Here is a 17,772-nt window from a genome sequence, read left to right as displayed (position 1 = left end):
ACAAGTACAGGTCCATTTACAACACGGTGAGGGACAATTAAAATGCATCGGATCTTTTGGACTTGGTTGGGTTGTTGAGGTTTCAACATTTCATGTCCTGATCATTTGACTTTCCCATTTTCAGAAATTCAGGGCATACACTGCATTCCCCGACTTCTTCCGCACTACAACAGCAGCATGGTGGAAGCAAGAAATCCAGGATTTCTATAACAAAACCACAAAGTTCGATGGCATCTGGATTGTGAGTAACCCGAAAGAGAAGGAATGTATTAAATGACCTAATTATGTCGTTCTGCCTTATTTTATTTTCACTTTTTAATGTCTGCATCTGTAGGACATGAATGAGCCTGCCAGTTTTGTCCACGGCACAGTTGGAGGGAAGTGTCTTGGTAATCCACTTCTAGAGAACCCCCCTTATATGCCACGTAAGATACTCACAATTATATATTTTATTCTCCTCATGTTGTTATTACATTTTTAAGCTATGATGTTAATATGAGGAGTATGGTTTTAAAGGATTCTATATGTTTGTTCTTGTGTGTGTGTTTGTGCACCCTCCCAAAAGCGCTGGAGTCTAAACACCTCGGTTTAAACCACAAGACTCTGTGCATGAACAGTGAGCAGATACTCAGTGACGGAAAAAAAGTCAGACACTACGATGTCCACAACCTCTATGGCTGGTCCCACACCAAGCCCACCTATGAGTAAGGGCATATGTGCATAAATCTGTGTGTTTACGTGTGTGTGTGTGTGCATGCATGCATGTCTTCTCGTATGCTAACTTCCATATTCCTTGTGGCTCAATATATTATTTTATATCTAACAAGTAAATATATCACTTGTAAGCATAAACATGAAACTTATTTGGCTGATTAGCATAATTCCAAAGATATGTTGTTTTTATTGCCTACTGAAAACAGGCTGAAGTAGACAAATAATCTCAATGCTACATAATCTTAACACAGTCGAATCTAATGTGGGTGAAGAGAAAAGAGATCGGGAGGAGCTGAAACTATTATTGCAAACACATTTAGGAAGAAAAGGCAGCCGCAGGAGCTGTATAACTGATATCTTCCAGCTATCCAAAGAAATACAGTCTCATCAAATCTTTATGATAATCACCAATGTGAAACTACATTGTTCCTCGTGGTAAAATGTTCTTCTCACCACAGGGAGGCCAGATTGCAGAGTTAGCTACAAAGGCACCTGGGGATGCTCAGTACCATTGGGCCTTGAGCCCAGGTGCTTTAGCTGAGGAATTGTGTCATTTTAGCACTGTGCTGAATTTAACAATCAAAATTAATTGGCTAATTCGCTTCTAAAATGAATGTATTTAATTTAAGAGGGAGAAGACACTTTTACATTTGACTCGTTGCTAGTTTATGTATGTATTTGTGTTATTTCCATGTGTAAAACAAGTTCTTGAGTATCTCTTCTCTGTGTATTTAGTGCCCTGCTGAATGTGACAGGTAAAAGAGGCATAGTGGTGACCAGGTCCACTTACCCCTCCAGTGGAAAATGGGCTGGACATTGGCTGGGAGACAACTATTCGAGCTGGGACCAGCTATACAAATCCATTATAGGTACATATAGGCATATATTGCAAATATACTCTTTGAGATAAAACTTATTATAACTGGTGTTGGCAGTCTACATTGTGACCTGAAATCTGAGAATAATAGGGTCTTGCACAATTATGAGAAGGGGCTGATGTGATTGATCACACATGCTAGCAATCTGCAATTCTGAAAAGAAAAAGTATTTATTTTGGCATAACTCCCCATTTTCCTTTATTCTACAGGCATGATGGAGTTCAGTCTGTTTGGCATCCCTTACGTAAGTATCATCATCTAAACTTGGTTTTGACAAGACATAATCTTATTGATGTGACCTTGTCCTCTCTAAGTAGATTACAGCAGCCTGAGTGATGTTATTTTGTTTGCTAGACCCTTTGATCAGAGGACATCTTGAAATACAATGTGAAGCATGTTATTACAAGCCCCCACCCCGCGCAAGAGGCCTATAAAACCATATACATTTAATAGTCTTTAATAAAACTTACATTTTTTCATTGTTCTATGTCTTTGATAGTTTGCCTCTCTGTCTCTTTGTCTCTATATCTTCCTCTTCTCTCTCTCATATACTGGCATTGTGTGGTCTCCCAACTTCCCAGTGTGTCTAATAATAATTATAAACGGACACCTTATTGATCCGTGTATGGTAAATCATTTGCATGCCCCCAGCTAAGCCGCAGGGTCACATACACCATATCCCTAACTCATGCAGTGTCTTGCTCAAGGACACTTCAGAAAGATGACACTTGCCACAACGGTAGTGTGACCCCAGGTGCTGTGGTTGAAGACTGCTCTTTTTAGTCACACCTGTACCCTGGTGCCCAACTTTCTGTCCATCTCTGTCTTCTCAAACACACATACATATAAATGCTGACGCTTTTTTTGTCTGTCCTTCTTTCTCAGACCGGAGCAGACATTTGTGGGTTCTTTAATAAAGCTCAATATGAGATGTGTCTTCGCTGGATGCAGCTGGGTGCCTTCTATCCATACTCACGCAACCACAACGGCCTGGGCAACCCGGTGAGTGAATTCAAAACAGGAGAAAAACACGAGGGATGTGTTGAGTTGTAAACCCACTTAAATTCTTGCTTATTTTTGTTCTTAGTTGTCGTTCTTAGTTTCATGCTGATGGCCAACTAGGAGCCATAACATCACCACTGTTAGTTCTGTGTAGTCAATCTAACTTGACTTAGCCATTCTCTTTCCTATAAACTCCTCGGACATATTAAAACTGGTAATGGTAAAAGAATAATGTGCTGAATAACGGAGGATTGAATGATTCTATTTTATGTAGTTGCCATTGCCATGTTAAGGGGAATAGTTCTACTACCAATAATCTAATAAATTTGAAAGAATAACACCAGAAAATTTAAGAAAAAAGATAATCCACAATGTGTTAAAATTTAAATTTAATTTATGGGGAGAAACCCTGGCAATCCCAGGAAATGAGGGAGTCATTTTAAAATCACAGACCTTCCTCCAACCCAAAAGTGTCAATACATGTCAGGCAACACATTACAATTGTTGCATTCTAAATGTGCATGCTCTGCTTTACAACCCCGCTTAAGGAGCCAAATAAGTAAGCGATATGAGAGCCGTTTCCGTTGGCCTTAAATAACACCATGCTAATGCTCGCTGTATCTTGAGAGATGACCAAAATCAGCTTGAGCTAGCATATATTCTTGTGTTCTGAAAATAGGGGCTCAAGTTGTGTGAATATAGTTATACAAAAAATATTTACCAACACTCCTGTTGTTCTCAAAAAATACAAACTAGGTTGCTTTCTCTACCTCTCTTAATCTGCACCTGAAATACACAAACACACAAAAAGATAGACCTGTTTGGTGGTGTAGTGTCGGTGGCATTCATTCTAGCAGTGACCTTTAAGAGTGTTGGAACACATCTGAGAAATCCAATAACGCCCGTCCGGAGATCGATCCCACCGGGCGAACTTTCTCTGCACTGGAGTCTGCAATACTAGACAGAACACAGATGTGTGGCATTTGTGTGTGTGTGTGTGTCAGTGCCTGTGCTTTTTAACGGCATGGAGTGGGGATATAATTGAATTCTCAAGGTGATCTGGGCACCACTGCACACCACCTAACCTCCACTCCACACATACACCCCATGATTCCAATCATTTAATAATGGCTTGCAAATGGGTGTTTAAACATGGAGAAAACTGACAGAAAAAACACACCGACGGCAGGAGAGGTAGGCACAAAATGACAGTTTGAGAGGTAGAGACAAAGTCAGGAAGAGAAAAAAGTAAGAGGGATAGAGAGATGATAGCAGTGTAGGTATTTATACCAAATAGGAGGAAAAGGAGCCGAGGGACTGAGAAGTGAAATACTGACAAGCAAATACAGATAAAGGAACAGGGAGGGGAAGAGAAGTTCATAGGCTACGAGACAGAGAAAGTGAAAAAAACGTTGAGGAATAAAATTGGCGGAGAATAAAACAAGATGGCAATTTAGCAAGTTAAATGGTGGTGACACAGGGTGGTGATAAGGAGGTGAGAGCTGGGATGAGGGCGATTTTGAAACACCTGCGATCAACTCAGAAAAGGAACGCACGAGAGGAGGGTGCTCGGTGAGAGGACGCGAAAAAAATACACAAACCAGGTCTGGGAGATTGAAGAAAGAGGGAATCAAGGTCAGCTATTTATGTAGTCTACTGTAAAAACTGTATTATTTTTCGAGTCAGCCATATAAAATCCCCAATCATCAGACAGTTAGCGACTGTAACCTCCAGTCTGCTTAACAAGGCGTTTGACAACAAAGCATTAACACCACAAACCAGACCAGAGGGTACACACAAGGTCAGAGACAGTGGAGAGAAAGAAAGAGGAGAGTTTTTGCAGAGTCATTCCCAGAGCTCCGTCACGCCTAGTGTCTCTTTGCCCTCAGACAACTTTCAGTGTTGACCTTGAGATAATTTCACTGCACCAGCAATATACTGCAGTGTCCATGGACATATCAGAACAATGTAAAATTAATTAAACAAGATAAATTCTCCACCAGCAGTGCAGTCATATTCAAGTAATGTATATTGTTATTCACCCAAAAGGGGCATATTGTTCATCTAAACATGTTTTCTTTTTATGATGAGAGCTCTGCAATGCAAAACAGAAACTCAAAGGTTTATGAGACGGGGCGAGGGAGTAGATTCCAGACAGATAAATGAAGAAAAAGACCAAGCAGAGGAGAGAAAAGATGAGAAGGGCTGACACAGCCAGATAACCTCATTTTTCCTTGAGGCCATGCGTGTGAGTGTGCACACGCACACACACACCCCATACATATCTGTCTACAATCAGTGTGTGTGTGTCACAAAGCCCTTTGCCACTATAAATGTGGCCATAAATTAGGTGAATTCATAAGATGGATTCTCTGTCTGCTTCTCAGTCTTCAGCACTCCCTGCTCTCATCTCTTCATCAGTCCCTCCTCTGGTTTTTCACAGATGAAAAGTCTACCTTGCGGGCTCACGGTGGTGTAACTGTCAAGTCATGCAAGATTTGTGTGACTGCATGTTGAAAAATATAAAGAGAGTTTTTGGGGGATTATACTGTTGGTGACTATCCACCTTTTCGCAAAACTAGGTAGATTGCCTTGGTTGAATGCTCAGTGAGGAACACAGTGCTGAACTGAGTGTCTGCCCTTTGTTGGGACTTGTCAGCTATCAATAGCTGCCAGCAAAGGTTTTGCAACTTTGGGGACAGTCTTTTTTGAGCTCAGCGGTATTTGAGGCAAGCTTGAGCACGTGTGTTCCATGGAGATATGGTCCCTGCAGTCCAGGCGCCAGTAGAGTGCAAAAGCAGCACTAATATTTGATCCGTGATTGTTTACCATACGACTTTGTTCCAGCACAGGCACAAATGGGGATATTTTCTATGGCTTCCAGACATCAGTGGAAATTCCCATATTTGTGGAGATGGCAAAAGATTCCATAGCCTGCCTCCACATTAAGTCCTGTGTCAACACACTTGTTTGATAGTTTCAATTTCTCTGTAGCCAGTGGCTGTCAGGATGCTAGCTTCACTTGTCTGTTGTTACCCGCTTCTGATGGGCAACAACAACGTCCAGCATGAGAGATAATACATTTTTTTCTTGCTAATTCAAAATAGCTTTGCAATCTCTGCACTGCACATTTAGACGGTGCCACACCAAGGTCAGAATGGTTACATCATGCAATGCCCTTCACCGAATAATGTGGGATTTTAAGATTATTGATTGTTATGCATTAATAAACATATCACAGATTTCCCTATTAGCAAGTCATTTTTCATCCTGATTATTAGCTTACAAGCTTAATTCAATGCGATATACGTCTCTCTTTGTACATTGTGTATCTACTACCAACACATGACACAGATGATTGGAGTTGAGACGAGAGGAAAGAAGAGAGGGTGTATTAATATATTACATTTAAAAATAAGCTGAAGCTTAACAGCTTGTTCGCACTGCCTACCTGAGCAGCGCGTGTGCGCAGAGTAATGTCTTGCATTTTATTTCGCCGCCCATGTTATCAGTCACACTGCCCACCTGAAGTCATGGGTTGTCTCAGCTGCATCTATATTATACCAGCCAACATGTACACATTCACTTAGTTCATTGGTCTATATCTGTAGAATATGGCATGGAAACAAATATAAATTTAAATCTAAAAAAGTAAAGCAGGCTCATACTCAGACATTCAGATTTATATTATCAGTATCTCTCTTTCTGTCTCTGTTTAACACTTACACACACACACACACCTAACTCACAATGGTAATTTCTTCCTGGTGAACACATCTGATTGTAAGGTATGATGGTGCAAAAGGAGGAGTACTAAAAAGGGAGGCAGGTAGAAGAACTCGTGGGTTTCCAGATAATTACAATCTTGTAAATTTCCTAAGAAAATTAAATGATAATCTGGTAAACTCCTTAGGTCATAAGATAATGGAAATGTTCTGTATTCAATCATGTGCTGGTCGGCCTGTACTTAGTATCCACTGGGCTACCGTTAATAACTATTATCAAATCTGACCCAGCTAAATTGCAGCTGGGAAGAAAATGTCTGTCATTTTATTGGTCTCTGTGATGATTTTAATGATAATATCTTATGATTTTTTTTCTTAAATTGAAAGACAGGAGACATGAACACACAGATTCACATTTAACTGCATAACAAAGTTCCCCAAACACGCATACACACACAGAGTTATATGCAAATGAAGTACACACCAACACGTACACACACGGTATCATAGGGAGGAGCATATGGTGATGACACGCTTCAGATGAAAATCTTCACGAACCTCAGTGTGTGTGTGTGTGTTCGTGCATGTACTTGATCAGACATATTATTGTCCTAAATACAGTTCCAGAAAATGAGCTAATACATTTGGCCCATATATACAGAATGACAGTACACCGTGTCCTCTTTTCCTGTATCTTAAGGGAACACTTGTTGCCAATTAAAATTAGGTAAATGTCAGTACAGCGTGGGGCGGGAGAGTGCGAGCATCATTTATTCAGTATGAATGCGAGTTGGCCATTTGAGTATTTCTGGTGTGCTACAAACTAGCTAGTGTCGCTGTCAGTTACAGTCACAAAGTTATTCATTTGCAGCATGTTGTGAAACCCAAAAAGAAATGAGTCAAAACTGCAAACACAATGACAAGAAAAGAAAAACGCAGCTGTGTGTAAATGTACATTTATTTCACAGGAGAATCTAAAGGTAATGCATTCATACTCCACTGGCTTGTTTTTCTGCATAGCCCTGCATGTCTGTGTGTATCTGTACTTGTAACTGAGACAAATTAACCAGCAACATCGGTTTTGAGGTGTATATCCACAGAAACAGTGAATCTGTATACTCAAACACTGAGCATTTGTCTCCAGCTACAAGTAAACAATGTCAGCCAGTGGATGTTATAGGTATTTTGAGTTTTTGCATTTTGCATTCCCCAAAACAGGGTGTCCATCCTAAAAGTTAACAGGTTATCTGATAAACTAAACACCTCCCACAGACACCAATTGTCCAATCATAGCTTAGCAACTGCAACTAGGAATGGCACGTCTGTCAAGCTTTGGTCTACATGCAGAGGCCATGTACGTGGGGCTGTAATAAGAGTGATACTCTTGGATGAGCTTTGATGATGCAATTTTTTTTTACGAGAACAATGCTGTTTCTTTATTCCAAGACTTCTACATGGATCATCACTGGCAAGACAGCATTTTTAACCAACTAACTGCAGCTAACATTAGTTTATCTAGCTAAAATCATGTGAGCAACAAATGCAGACAACAGAGCAAAAAAAAGCCAAACTCCTCTTTAAACACACATCTGTCACCATTTTGTATTACTATTCATTTTGGTTAACCTGTTTGTAAAGAATACTTTTATATTCCTTTTTTTTCCATCAGAGACAAGATCCTGTTGCTTGGAATAGCACCTTCTCCGAGGCATCCCGGGACGTCCTGAACATCCGTTACACCCTCCTGCCCTACCTGTACACACTGATGTTTGAAGCTCATACAAAAGGAAGCACAGTAGTCAGACCACTCTTGCATGAGTAAGCACAGACCAAGCAAAACACACAAAGGGGTCTTTTCTGTTAACAACATGGCTCAAGCATTACATGTAATCACTTAATCAGATCATATATTTGCTACCAGGACGGGTCATTTCACCTGGTTTGCTGCCAAGATAACCTGATTTTAAACTACATGTGATTGCTGGACTAAAAAAACTATTTAGGAAGAGCTTTAATTTAAGTGCTTCAACACGTTTTCAGCACCACTCTGCTTTAATGCTTAACTAATTTTTAACTAGTTTGGGAAATCTTACCATCAAAGCCTCCTTTATTAGCTACAGATGTTATTGGAACGAAAGAAAAAAAAATCCCCTTTTATTTGCATATCCATACATTATGGAGTGAGGTTAAAGAAGCTGCATTTGCTCATTTGAATAACTTGACAGGGGAAGGAAAATTTGAAGTGTCTTCCCTGCCACAGCAACAGCCATCAAGAAGCCCTTGAGCAAGGCACTTTCTGTTTCAGTTCCAGTGAGACTGTTTAGAGACCAACCGTAGATGACTGTGGCTATACTTGGCAGCTCCCAGATGTGAATGTGTGGAACCGTATGAAAAAAAAAGAGACTTATTTATTCATTTTAAGAGACTCTTCTAAAGTCACAGATGGTATTTAAGGAGCTGGCAGGGTGAGTCTGGCGGGGTTATTTGGCTTGCATCTTAAAACCATTGAATTCTGAATGAGTACTTGAACAGTCGTCTGGGCTGAGGACACAGGAGAGAGCGTTGGTTACAGTTTTTCAGTCAGGCTTAATGGCATCTGTGCTGGTGTGTTGCAGGTTTGTGACTGATAAAACTACATGGGAGATCTACAAGCAATTCCTCTGGGGACCTGCCCTACTTATCTCCCCTGCCCTCGACCAGGTATAGACGCGCTTTAGCTTTTTTTTTTTTTTACTATTTGATTGTTATGCATTAATAAACATATCACAGATGCAACTTTTCTGTCATTTCAGGTATAATCGTATCCTCTGCTTATATGTCTCAACTATTTGGTTGACCTCATTCTTTTGATTAACTGTTAACTTTGTGATTGACAGGGAGCCAGGGATGTGGATGCCTATGTTCCTAATACACGCTGGTATGACTTCCACACGGTGAGTCCATGCCCATAACAACCAGAAAACAGTTAGAGAGACAAAGTGACTGAAAAATAATTACAGTATATGTTATTCAAAGAGGTAACATCTGACTTGCTGATTAGTGTTTACCTAATGTGGATAATAGTCCTAACATATGAAAGTATGTCTGTGCATCATATCTTGTGCTGAAGATGCAAAGCACCGCATCTATGAGGTGCAAATTATTTTTACAAAAACAAATATGAAGGCAGAACAAGACCAAAAAAATAGACTTAAACCACACTTACAACAAGAACACAAATGACAATATTAACAAGAGACATCTTTGACAACATCATTAAGGAGTTGGAGCTCAACAACTGCAGAAGGCGCCTTGATGACAAAAACAAACATCCAATCACTCTGTCTCTTTCTAGCTAGGGGACTCCCCATCTGTTAGACAGCACCAGAAAGCCAAACAAAACACAAGAAACAGTATAAACTGGGACATGGGGTGGTGGAGAGGAGTGGTTACCTCCATTAAACTTCTCCCTTCAGCAAACCGAGATGGGCAAGCTGTTAGAGAAAGGACCAAGGACAAAGTAAAAAATACTTTAAAGAGGAAGTTTGCAAAGAAGTCTTTTGGCGTGTAATAAATTACTGAAATGTTTCAGACGTAGCCTTTATAGATGTCACATATTTTACTGCACGCTGGGTGATTTACCAGCACGCAAATGCCAATTTCCCACAAAGGAATTGTTGAATAAAATATATCAAAGTTTAATTACCCATACAGTATTTCTAGAACTTTAATAGTATGCAATTATTATATGGTTTCATCAGGCCAGAGATGTTGGAGTGCGTGGCCAAGTGGTTACGATGCCGACACCCTTGAACCATATTAACCTTCATATCCGAGGAGGATATATCATACCCTGGCAGAAACCAGAGAACAACACACATTACAGGTAAGTGCACACACATCATGGCAGCACCCAGCTAAGTGTGTGTGTGTGTGAGGGGGGGGTTAGACAAGACTTTGCCTTGCATGACCGACACACATCAAAATGAACGTCATCTATGATTGTTAATGTGTTAAAGAAAGAAGCAGTGAGAATGAGAGAGAGAGAGAGAGAATGTTAGAGGGTGATAAGTGTTCCACATGCAGTGAGATCAGGTGGATGCCCCCAGCAGGAATGTTAATGTATTTGTCCTCAACAGCAGGTATAAATAGGTGTTGTCCTTTAGCAATATGCTTTAACACTCTCTACCCCTTTTGTTTCAGTCGAAGGAATCCTTTAGGACTGATCGTTGCCCTGAGCGACAGTGGTACTGCTCAAGGATCACTCTTCTGGGATGATGGAGAAGGAATAGGTAAGTGAAAAGGTCACCCTTGAACACACACACACACACATAGGAAAACATAGAGTTTAATGTTTTATGGACTGATTATTCATCATAGGCACTATTTCGTTCAAGAGTTAGTGCAAGTTATTTCCTTCAGTTGGTATAAGGCACGATAGAGGAGTAAACATCATAGATGGCAGACATATTATCACAAACAGACACAAACTCCTTGGGCCCCTTCAATGCATTTTTGGTTGTTAGCCAATGGATGGCAGTGTCAATCATTTGTTGGTCTACCACTTTACTCCAAACTAGAATATCGCAACAACTGTCAGATGGATTGAAATGTAGTTCCCACATTCACAACTTTGATCATAATAATCATCATCAGGTAAAATTTTGAATTTGTCCAATACTTTGATTCACGACCAATGCATTGCGAAACAAAATGTAGCCCCCAAACACCTCTTTAGAGATCATAAAGAGTGAAGAATGAAACTTTACAAGTTGAATTCGGATTAAATCAAGATTTACTTTACATTGTCAGGGCCTCATTTTTAACTAAAAATACACAGAAGTTCACCTCTTTTAAGCCTTTCAACTGAGAAACAAAAACTTTTTTTGAAAAAATGTTGATAGATTATAGTAGTGTGCAGACAAAAAGGACTAAACTTGCGTCCACACCAGTATATCTGAAATTCATGTACAGTATGAGAAAGCAGATGGAGTTATTTTTACTTAATATGAATTTCTCCATTGTTTTTATCAGGTAGACACAGAAAACTACAACATAGAGTCTCTCCACTTCCTCACTTGTTCTCTCTCACCCACATACACTCACACACTGATATACGGACAGAATCAGTCTCAGAAGTGCCTCTGTGAGAAGATGCACTCCTCTGTGAGAGGCATGTTTTTGTTGGGACAAAGAAAGAAAGGGGGAGATAGAGAGAGAACGAGGAATGACAGAGAAGGGGAGTGACACAAACTATTACAGTAATTCCCTGTGTCGCTGCCTGGAGATATACTCTCCATCACTCCTCTTTTATCTGCTCGCTCACTCCCCTCTTCTGCGTCTCCCTGTCTTTCTGCAGTGTAGCCTCCCTATGTCTTTCTTGTTTGCTTTGCCCCTCGCTATGGTGCCTGCTTACCTGTATTATCTGCTTTTCTTGAGTTCTGTTTGTTTGAGTCTTACTTCAGAGAGTTAGCTACTCACTCTGCTATCAGTCAGACTGACTCATCTGTGCATTAGTCACTCATCAGTTATTCCCTCATTCATTCAACCACAGTAGGTTTGAATTACCCTAATTCTATTATTTGCTCAGTTAATCAACCAGTAATAAGTGAGTATTTTAATGAGTCAGTGCTGTAAAATATTAACCAGCAGTGGGATGTAACTAAGTACATGTACTCAAGCACTATTAAGAACAAATTTCCAGCTCCACCTCAACCAACAACAAATCCTGCTTTTACACTAATGCCTGAGTAATAATAATCTTCTAATCTAATAATAATGATATATAAAATAATAGTACAATAGTCACAGTTTTCTGCATTACTTACTTAACATTTCCCTGATTATACTTAAATACTTTTACTTAAGTAACCTTTAACTGATTATTTTATACAGTGTGGTATAAGGACTATTGCAAATAATATTACATGTCTGCCAATAGATCCTCCTAAATGTTACACACTGGACCTTTTAATAAATGTTCTAAATACTCCTCTACTACTGATATTAACTTATCTAACCAGTCACTTAGCTAATCAGTTTGACAATTATTTGTGCAGATTTTCAATATTTCATTCACTCATGAATGCAACCCTTAACTACATTTAGTTATTTATCCACCTCATCCAGTGATTATTTATTTGTTCATTCAGTCAGTCAAATGAATATTAACCTACTCCTGTGGTCCATATGAATGCTCACTTATTCATAGTCACTCATCTATTCACTTCTTTCTGTCTTTTTATCATTCATTCAGGTCGTCATACACCTATTTTCTCTGTCCTTCCACTGTCTCCATTTCTCACTCTGTATGTAATTCACTCTTATTTTCTCTCCTCAGACACAGTCCAGAGAAATGAATATCTGATGGTCTCCTTTGCAGCTGAATCGGTGAGTTCAGGGGCCAACTACATGTCACATCTCTTTTTTTCTTCTTCATCGTCATTATTGTCATTAATGCAGCGAGACTGGTGAATAAGTCAGTGCTATGAAATGCAACTGGCTGTGGTAGGCGGATGTCAAAGGCTAACTGTTGGAAACCATTAGCACAGAATTCATGTCTTACTCTGGAGTGGTGATTTGAATGTAGCTTTTACTCATTCTGGCTGAGACAAAATTCTCACTTCAGAAACTTCTTTTGACACCTGTATCAAAGACATACAAAAGCTTATGTTGTTGAATCGCTCAATAATAATAGTATTATTATAATTTAAAAGTAGATCATTTTCATTCAACTTTAACCAAAATATTTAAAAGCTTTAACAATGAGGATTTTACCATCAGAAATTATGAGGTAGTGGAGAGGATTTATGCAAACACATGGCAGTAGCTTTTTTATGGGTATACTCAATGTTATTGTCCCATTCTCCTTATTGCCTTTGTTTTAAGATTTAGCAGTCTTGTACATTTCATGTTGACATTACAATTATTTAGAAATTTTAAGCAGGTAGATAGTGTAGATGTTCATTTGTAGACTTGTATAATGATATAATCTAGAGCCTTTAGTTTTGTGTATCACCAAGCCGACCGCCCTAATGAAGTCACAGTGTCATTTTCTGATCTGATGTGAGGTTTTTGTGGTGCACACACCTGTTTAGTATTTTCATGGCTCCGAAAGAACAAGCTCGAACCGAGGTGGTTGGAGTGGAGCAGCTGTGGTTGTGTTTATGCAGATCACAGTCTGTTTCTGGTACTTGTTTTGTCACGAAATTGCACTTAAAATTTCTGCCTACTCAGACAACCTCTTATCACAAACACAAGCACAAAGAGCAATGTTGTGGCTTTAGTTGGCAAAAGCACAAACACCAATTTCAAAATGACAAAAAAAAACTTTAATTTATGTTGTATTTGCTTCTTTCACCTAGTACACATTTGAATGTGTATCAAAATACAGATTTGTGTGTGATTAAAGCAGAGTCTGTTCCATTCAGATAATTAGTGGTTTCCAATACTGCAATCTACAGATGCTTCAATCTACAATCTCTAATTTGATGAATAGCTATGTTTAATTGGGTAGACACCTTACACTAAATAATATTAAATAATTAATATTAAGGCATAGCAAGGAGTACAACAACATAGATACACTAAGGTGCATTAAACGATCTGTCAGATAAAGCCACAACCATTGTTCTATGTGCTTGCATTTGTCAAAAGAAGTGGTCTAAGGTGTAGAAATTAGGGTGCAATTTGCCAAAATAGATACAAAATTGTCACCCCACGTTGGCACATACGATTTTATGTGGAGCCATGATATTACCAATGTGTTAAAAATAATAGATATAAAGGAGGACAACAAAATATGAAAATGTGTCTGTGTTTGTACCTCTGCTGCACCACATTGCGTGTGCACAAAAATAGAGCCCAAAGAGTTTGTGTTGTATGTGCAAGTTTTATGGCCAAGTTCAGTGAGAAGCGAGTGTTTACCAGGCCACAGCTTGATCACATTTTGAGTCCGACATGACAGATCCTCCCTAATCACTGGGACTAATGGGACTAACCCAGCCCTATTTGCTTCTTAGCCAAGCAAAGGCGCATAATCGCACACATACACACATTAATGAGCACACGTTTAATCACAAACATACACACATACATACTGTATATGCGCACATCTACAGTACACACATACCCACATACAGCTACCATGGCCAAACATCTGTGGCTGTCCTCTGCCTACCATCAGGCTCATTCCAAAGCAATTTCACACAGCGATAAAACAGGCACACTGTCTGACAGCCAAAGGGGGAGAAAGCGAGAAAGCGAGTGTGTGTGTTTTTTGTGTTTGAATGTGCTTGTGTGTGTGTTTGTGTGCGCATGCACGCGTGTGTGGGTGTACGTGTGAACAGGCAGATGTGAGAAGATGAGGATAAGTTGGGCAATGAGGCCAGCGCTGCCTGGCAGATTAGCAGATCGTATGCCATTTTGGATGGCTATCTGAATGTAGATGTGTGTGTGTGTGTGTGTGTGAGAGAGAGAGAGAGGACATTTTAGTTTTCCTGTTTTTAAGGGGCTGCAAAAACAAAACATAAAGTAAAAATTTTAATTCGGTGTATATAAAACTAATGATTTGGAGATAGATACTCAAACGTTTTTTTTTTGTTTTGTTTTTTGTTTTTTTGCATTGTCTGTATTCTATTTCTCATAAACTCTATTTGTCTCTTCACCCTCTCATCTCCAACACTTTCAGAACACCCTGTCCAATAAAGTTGGCCACAGTGGACTGGCCGCTGCTGAACGCTTGACCCTGGGTGTGGTGAAGGTTTGGGGTGCAGGCAGTGTTAAGATCACAGGGGTAACCCTAATAGACGCAACCGGAGCATCATATCCACTGACTCTGCAGCACAACACTGACACTCAGGTAAGAAGAGTTTTGGATCTTTAGTTCACCATTTAGTTACCGTAGTAAACTGCAACTGTAGCTGACTGCTTGCTCATGGTGGGAATTGTTGGGTTTCTGCAAATACTTTTATAAGGAGTATGGTCTAGACCTGAGATAACTTCTGTTATGATTTGGCACTATACAAAAGAAATAAATAAGTAGTAGTAGTTATCTAAATATGTATTAAATTACAAGTTAAACTTAATTTAGTAAAAGTTGGATCAGTTCTAACTGAGAATAGTTAACCCTTAAATAAGTTATTAACATGAATGAAATGCCAATTTCTGAAAAAATAAGGGTGTGTACTTAATGAAACTGATAATGCGTGGTATATAACAAACTACATCAAATTGCAGCTTTAAAGCCACAGAAAAACTTTTTTTTTTTCAAATGAATACTGTTTGCAGTTTCCAATTCGTGCTGGATTTTCTTACACCATTTGCTTAAAATCAACTATAGCTATTGTTATGCTGTAACATATTTTTTCTGCAAAGTCTTATTCACTGATCATTAAGAACATAAATACTAGACCAAGGCATCTGCTAGCAGGCATGGGAAACTCCTATGGTAATGGAACAATATTAGCTAATGGGTTTACAAGCATACATATTCCACTGCATCCCACAAATGCACTCAGTGAAATTTCTGCTCTAATAACCTCAAAATAAACATATTAATCACTGTCTAACATGCATACAATCAGTGTCATTGCATTTAATAGTTCACTTTGCACATTCATATCATAGCTCAGCAAGCTCCGTTCATCACTGCATGCACACATTTCATAAACACACCCCAGTTTTCAAGTTGACTGAGTATTTCGATGCAAGTCAAAACCTGTCACTTCAACAACCAAAAAAAACCCCCAAAAAACACAGGTTCACCACTCAACCCCTGCTGTGCCGCCCATTGTCATCTAATAGCTGTAATCAACTCTGCATTTCCCCAGACACTGTTGTTTTGATATGAACACAGAGCTGAAGACTTGACTCAGGACAGTGATTTTAAAGCTGCTCTTGAAAAATGAGTGTCACTTCCTTTCGCTCTCTCCATCATCTGCTCCAGTGGTTGAGCGGAAAGAAATGTGACCGACAATCACAAGGAATTGTGTGCACAAAGCCGAGCCATATGGCCAGTTGCACTACTTGCTACACGGTGATTTCTTTGCCCGAAGTGCCTTTTAGTACCACAGTTGCTAATTTTTAGTTGTCACTGTGAAAATTTAACACTGGCATATTATTATACCTCTGTAAACGGTCAAGGTCACTACAGTGTTAAACTCGAACTAGAGGGGATTCAGTGTTTTACACAAGGACACTAAGCACCTGAGCTGATGCCATCCAACTTTTTCAATCACCAGGTGAGACAGACGCAGACACAGAAGGTATAAGAATCCTGAAATTCAAAAACACAAGGGAGTAAGGAAGAAGAGCTTAGGCCATAAGAGGAGAAACTGGAAAAATGAAAGATATACAGTATATGTGGAAGAGGGGGGTAGGGAGGGTGTAGAGCTATCTCATATATGGGTAAAGTGGAAGTTTACCACTTCAAGAGTGTGAAGCAGAAGAAAAAGGAAAGACAAGGCCAGGTTTAAGAAGAAAGCATGTGTTCTCTCTCCTCATTTAGTCTGTGATACAATATTCCTGTCAAGGTTGTGTACTGTACTCAGTGCACTTATCGGGAGCGTGAAAATGATAGCTACAGCAGCTCCATAAATAATTGTGGGTGAAAAAGCCTGGAAGCCTTTGATTTATACTGTTCTTGGAGAAGATGGACAAGAAGCAAGAAGAGATGGCAAGAATTGCAGATGAAGAAAGTCAGAATGACAGAGGGATTTTGAGGGTGTGTCGGGTGTTTGTGTGTGTGTGTGTGTGTGTGTGTATGTGTTGGGGATGCAAGGATGGGTAGAGAATAATGAAAAGACAGAAAGACAGTCCATCTTTGAAAAGTAGGGGAAGGAAGGACAGAGCACGGTGGAGAGAGAGAGAGAGAAAGAGAGAGAGAGAGAGAGAGAGAATGCATCACAGGAAACAGATGAGAGAGGAACAGAGAGGTGAAAGAGATAAAACAGGGAGAATGAAAGATGGTCATAGGGAAGGAAGAAGGGCAGCGAGGAAGGAGGGAGAGGGAATGAGGATGACACAGTATGCGCATGGTAATAAGTGGTTTTTCTGTGCGAGACAATCCATTCATCTCCTTAAGTATTGTCTGATAGGGTAACAACTTGAAAGAAGCAGTAAGCAGCTGGCTCTGTGTCATTTAAATACAGTGAGGAGGGAGAGCTATTTCTGTCTAGTACAGGATAGGCCAGTTCATACTGTCATTTTCAATATACCATCACGTGTGTAAGCCCAGGCTTGTTTCATTTTACTAGACCCACCCATGCCATTTATATGGCATGAATGTAAATGGAATTAGTTTCTTTTAAATTGGATACAAGGTACAGAAAATCTTATTAGAAACGTGAACGGGTTTGGGGTGAACTGTGGGCTTCGGCGTTTTATGCTTCCTCCGTTCAGTCACCCAGCCTCCCTGTCTTCCCGGCTGCTCGGGAACTACCGGGGGAACTACCGGAGGACGGCTACCTGAAGCT

General features: G+C 39.7%; 1 protein-coding gene across 1 annotated transcript in view; it reads left to right on the top strand.

Moving 5' to 3' along the window:
- Positions 1 to 17,772, top strand: part of si (sucrase-isomaltase (alpha-glucosidase)) — a gene marked incomplete in the record, with an annotated part of 65,722 nt that overhangs the window by 46,876 nt on the left and 1,074 nt on the right. The window contains 13 exon segments of the mRNA XM_035680514.1: positions 125 to 241; positions 335 to 425; positions 566 to 704; positions 1,450 to 1,583; positions 1,802 to 1,836; positions 2,478 to 2,594; positions 7,989 to 8,137; positions 8,935 to 9,019; positions 9,196 to 9,252; positions 10,060 to 10,184; positions 10,502 to 10,590; positions 12,639 to 12,688; positions 14,988 to 15,158. Of these exon segments, the coding sequence (XP_035536407.1) occupies positions 125 to 241; positions 335 to 425; positions 566 to 704; positions 1,450 to 1,583; positions 1,802 to 1,836; positions 2,478 to 2,594; positions 7,989 to 8,137; positions 8,935 to 9,019; positions 9,196 to 9,252; positions 10,060 to 10,184; positions 10,502 to 10,590; positions 12,639 to 12,688; positions 14,988 to 15,158 (1,359 nt within the window).

Source organism: Morone saxatilis, unplaced genomic scaffold, assembly GCF_004916995.1.
Source record: "Morone saxatilis isolate NCDOM2014 unplaced genomic scaffold, NCSU_SB_2.0 Contig8, whole genome shotgun sequence".
NCBI classification, from domain to species: domain Eukaryota; kingdom Metazoa; phylum Chordata; class Actinopteri; family Moronidae; genus Morone; species Morone saxatilis.
Note: the sequence above shows the minus strand (reverse complement) of the source record. Positions and strands in the feature narration are given on the sequence as shown.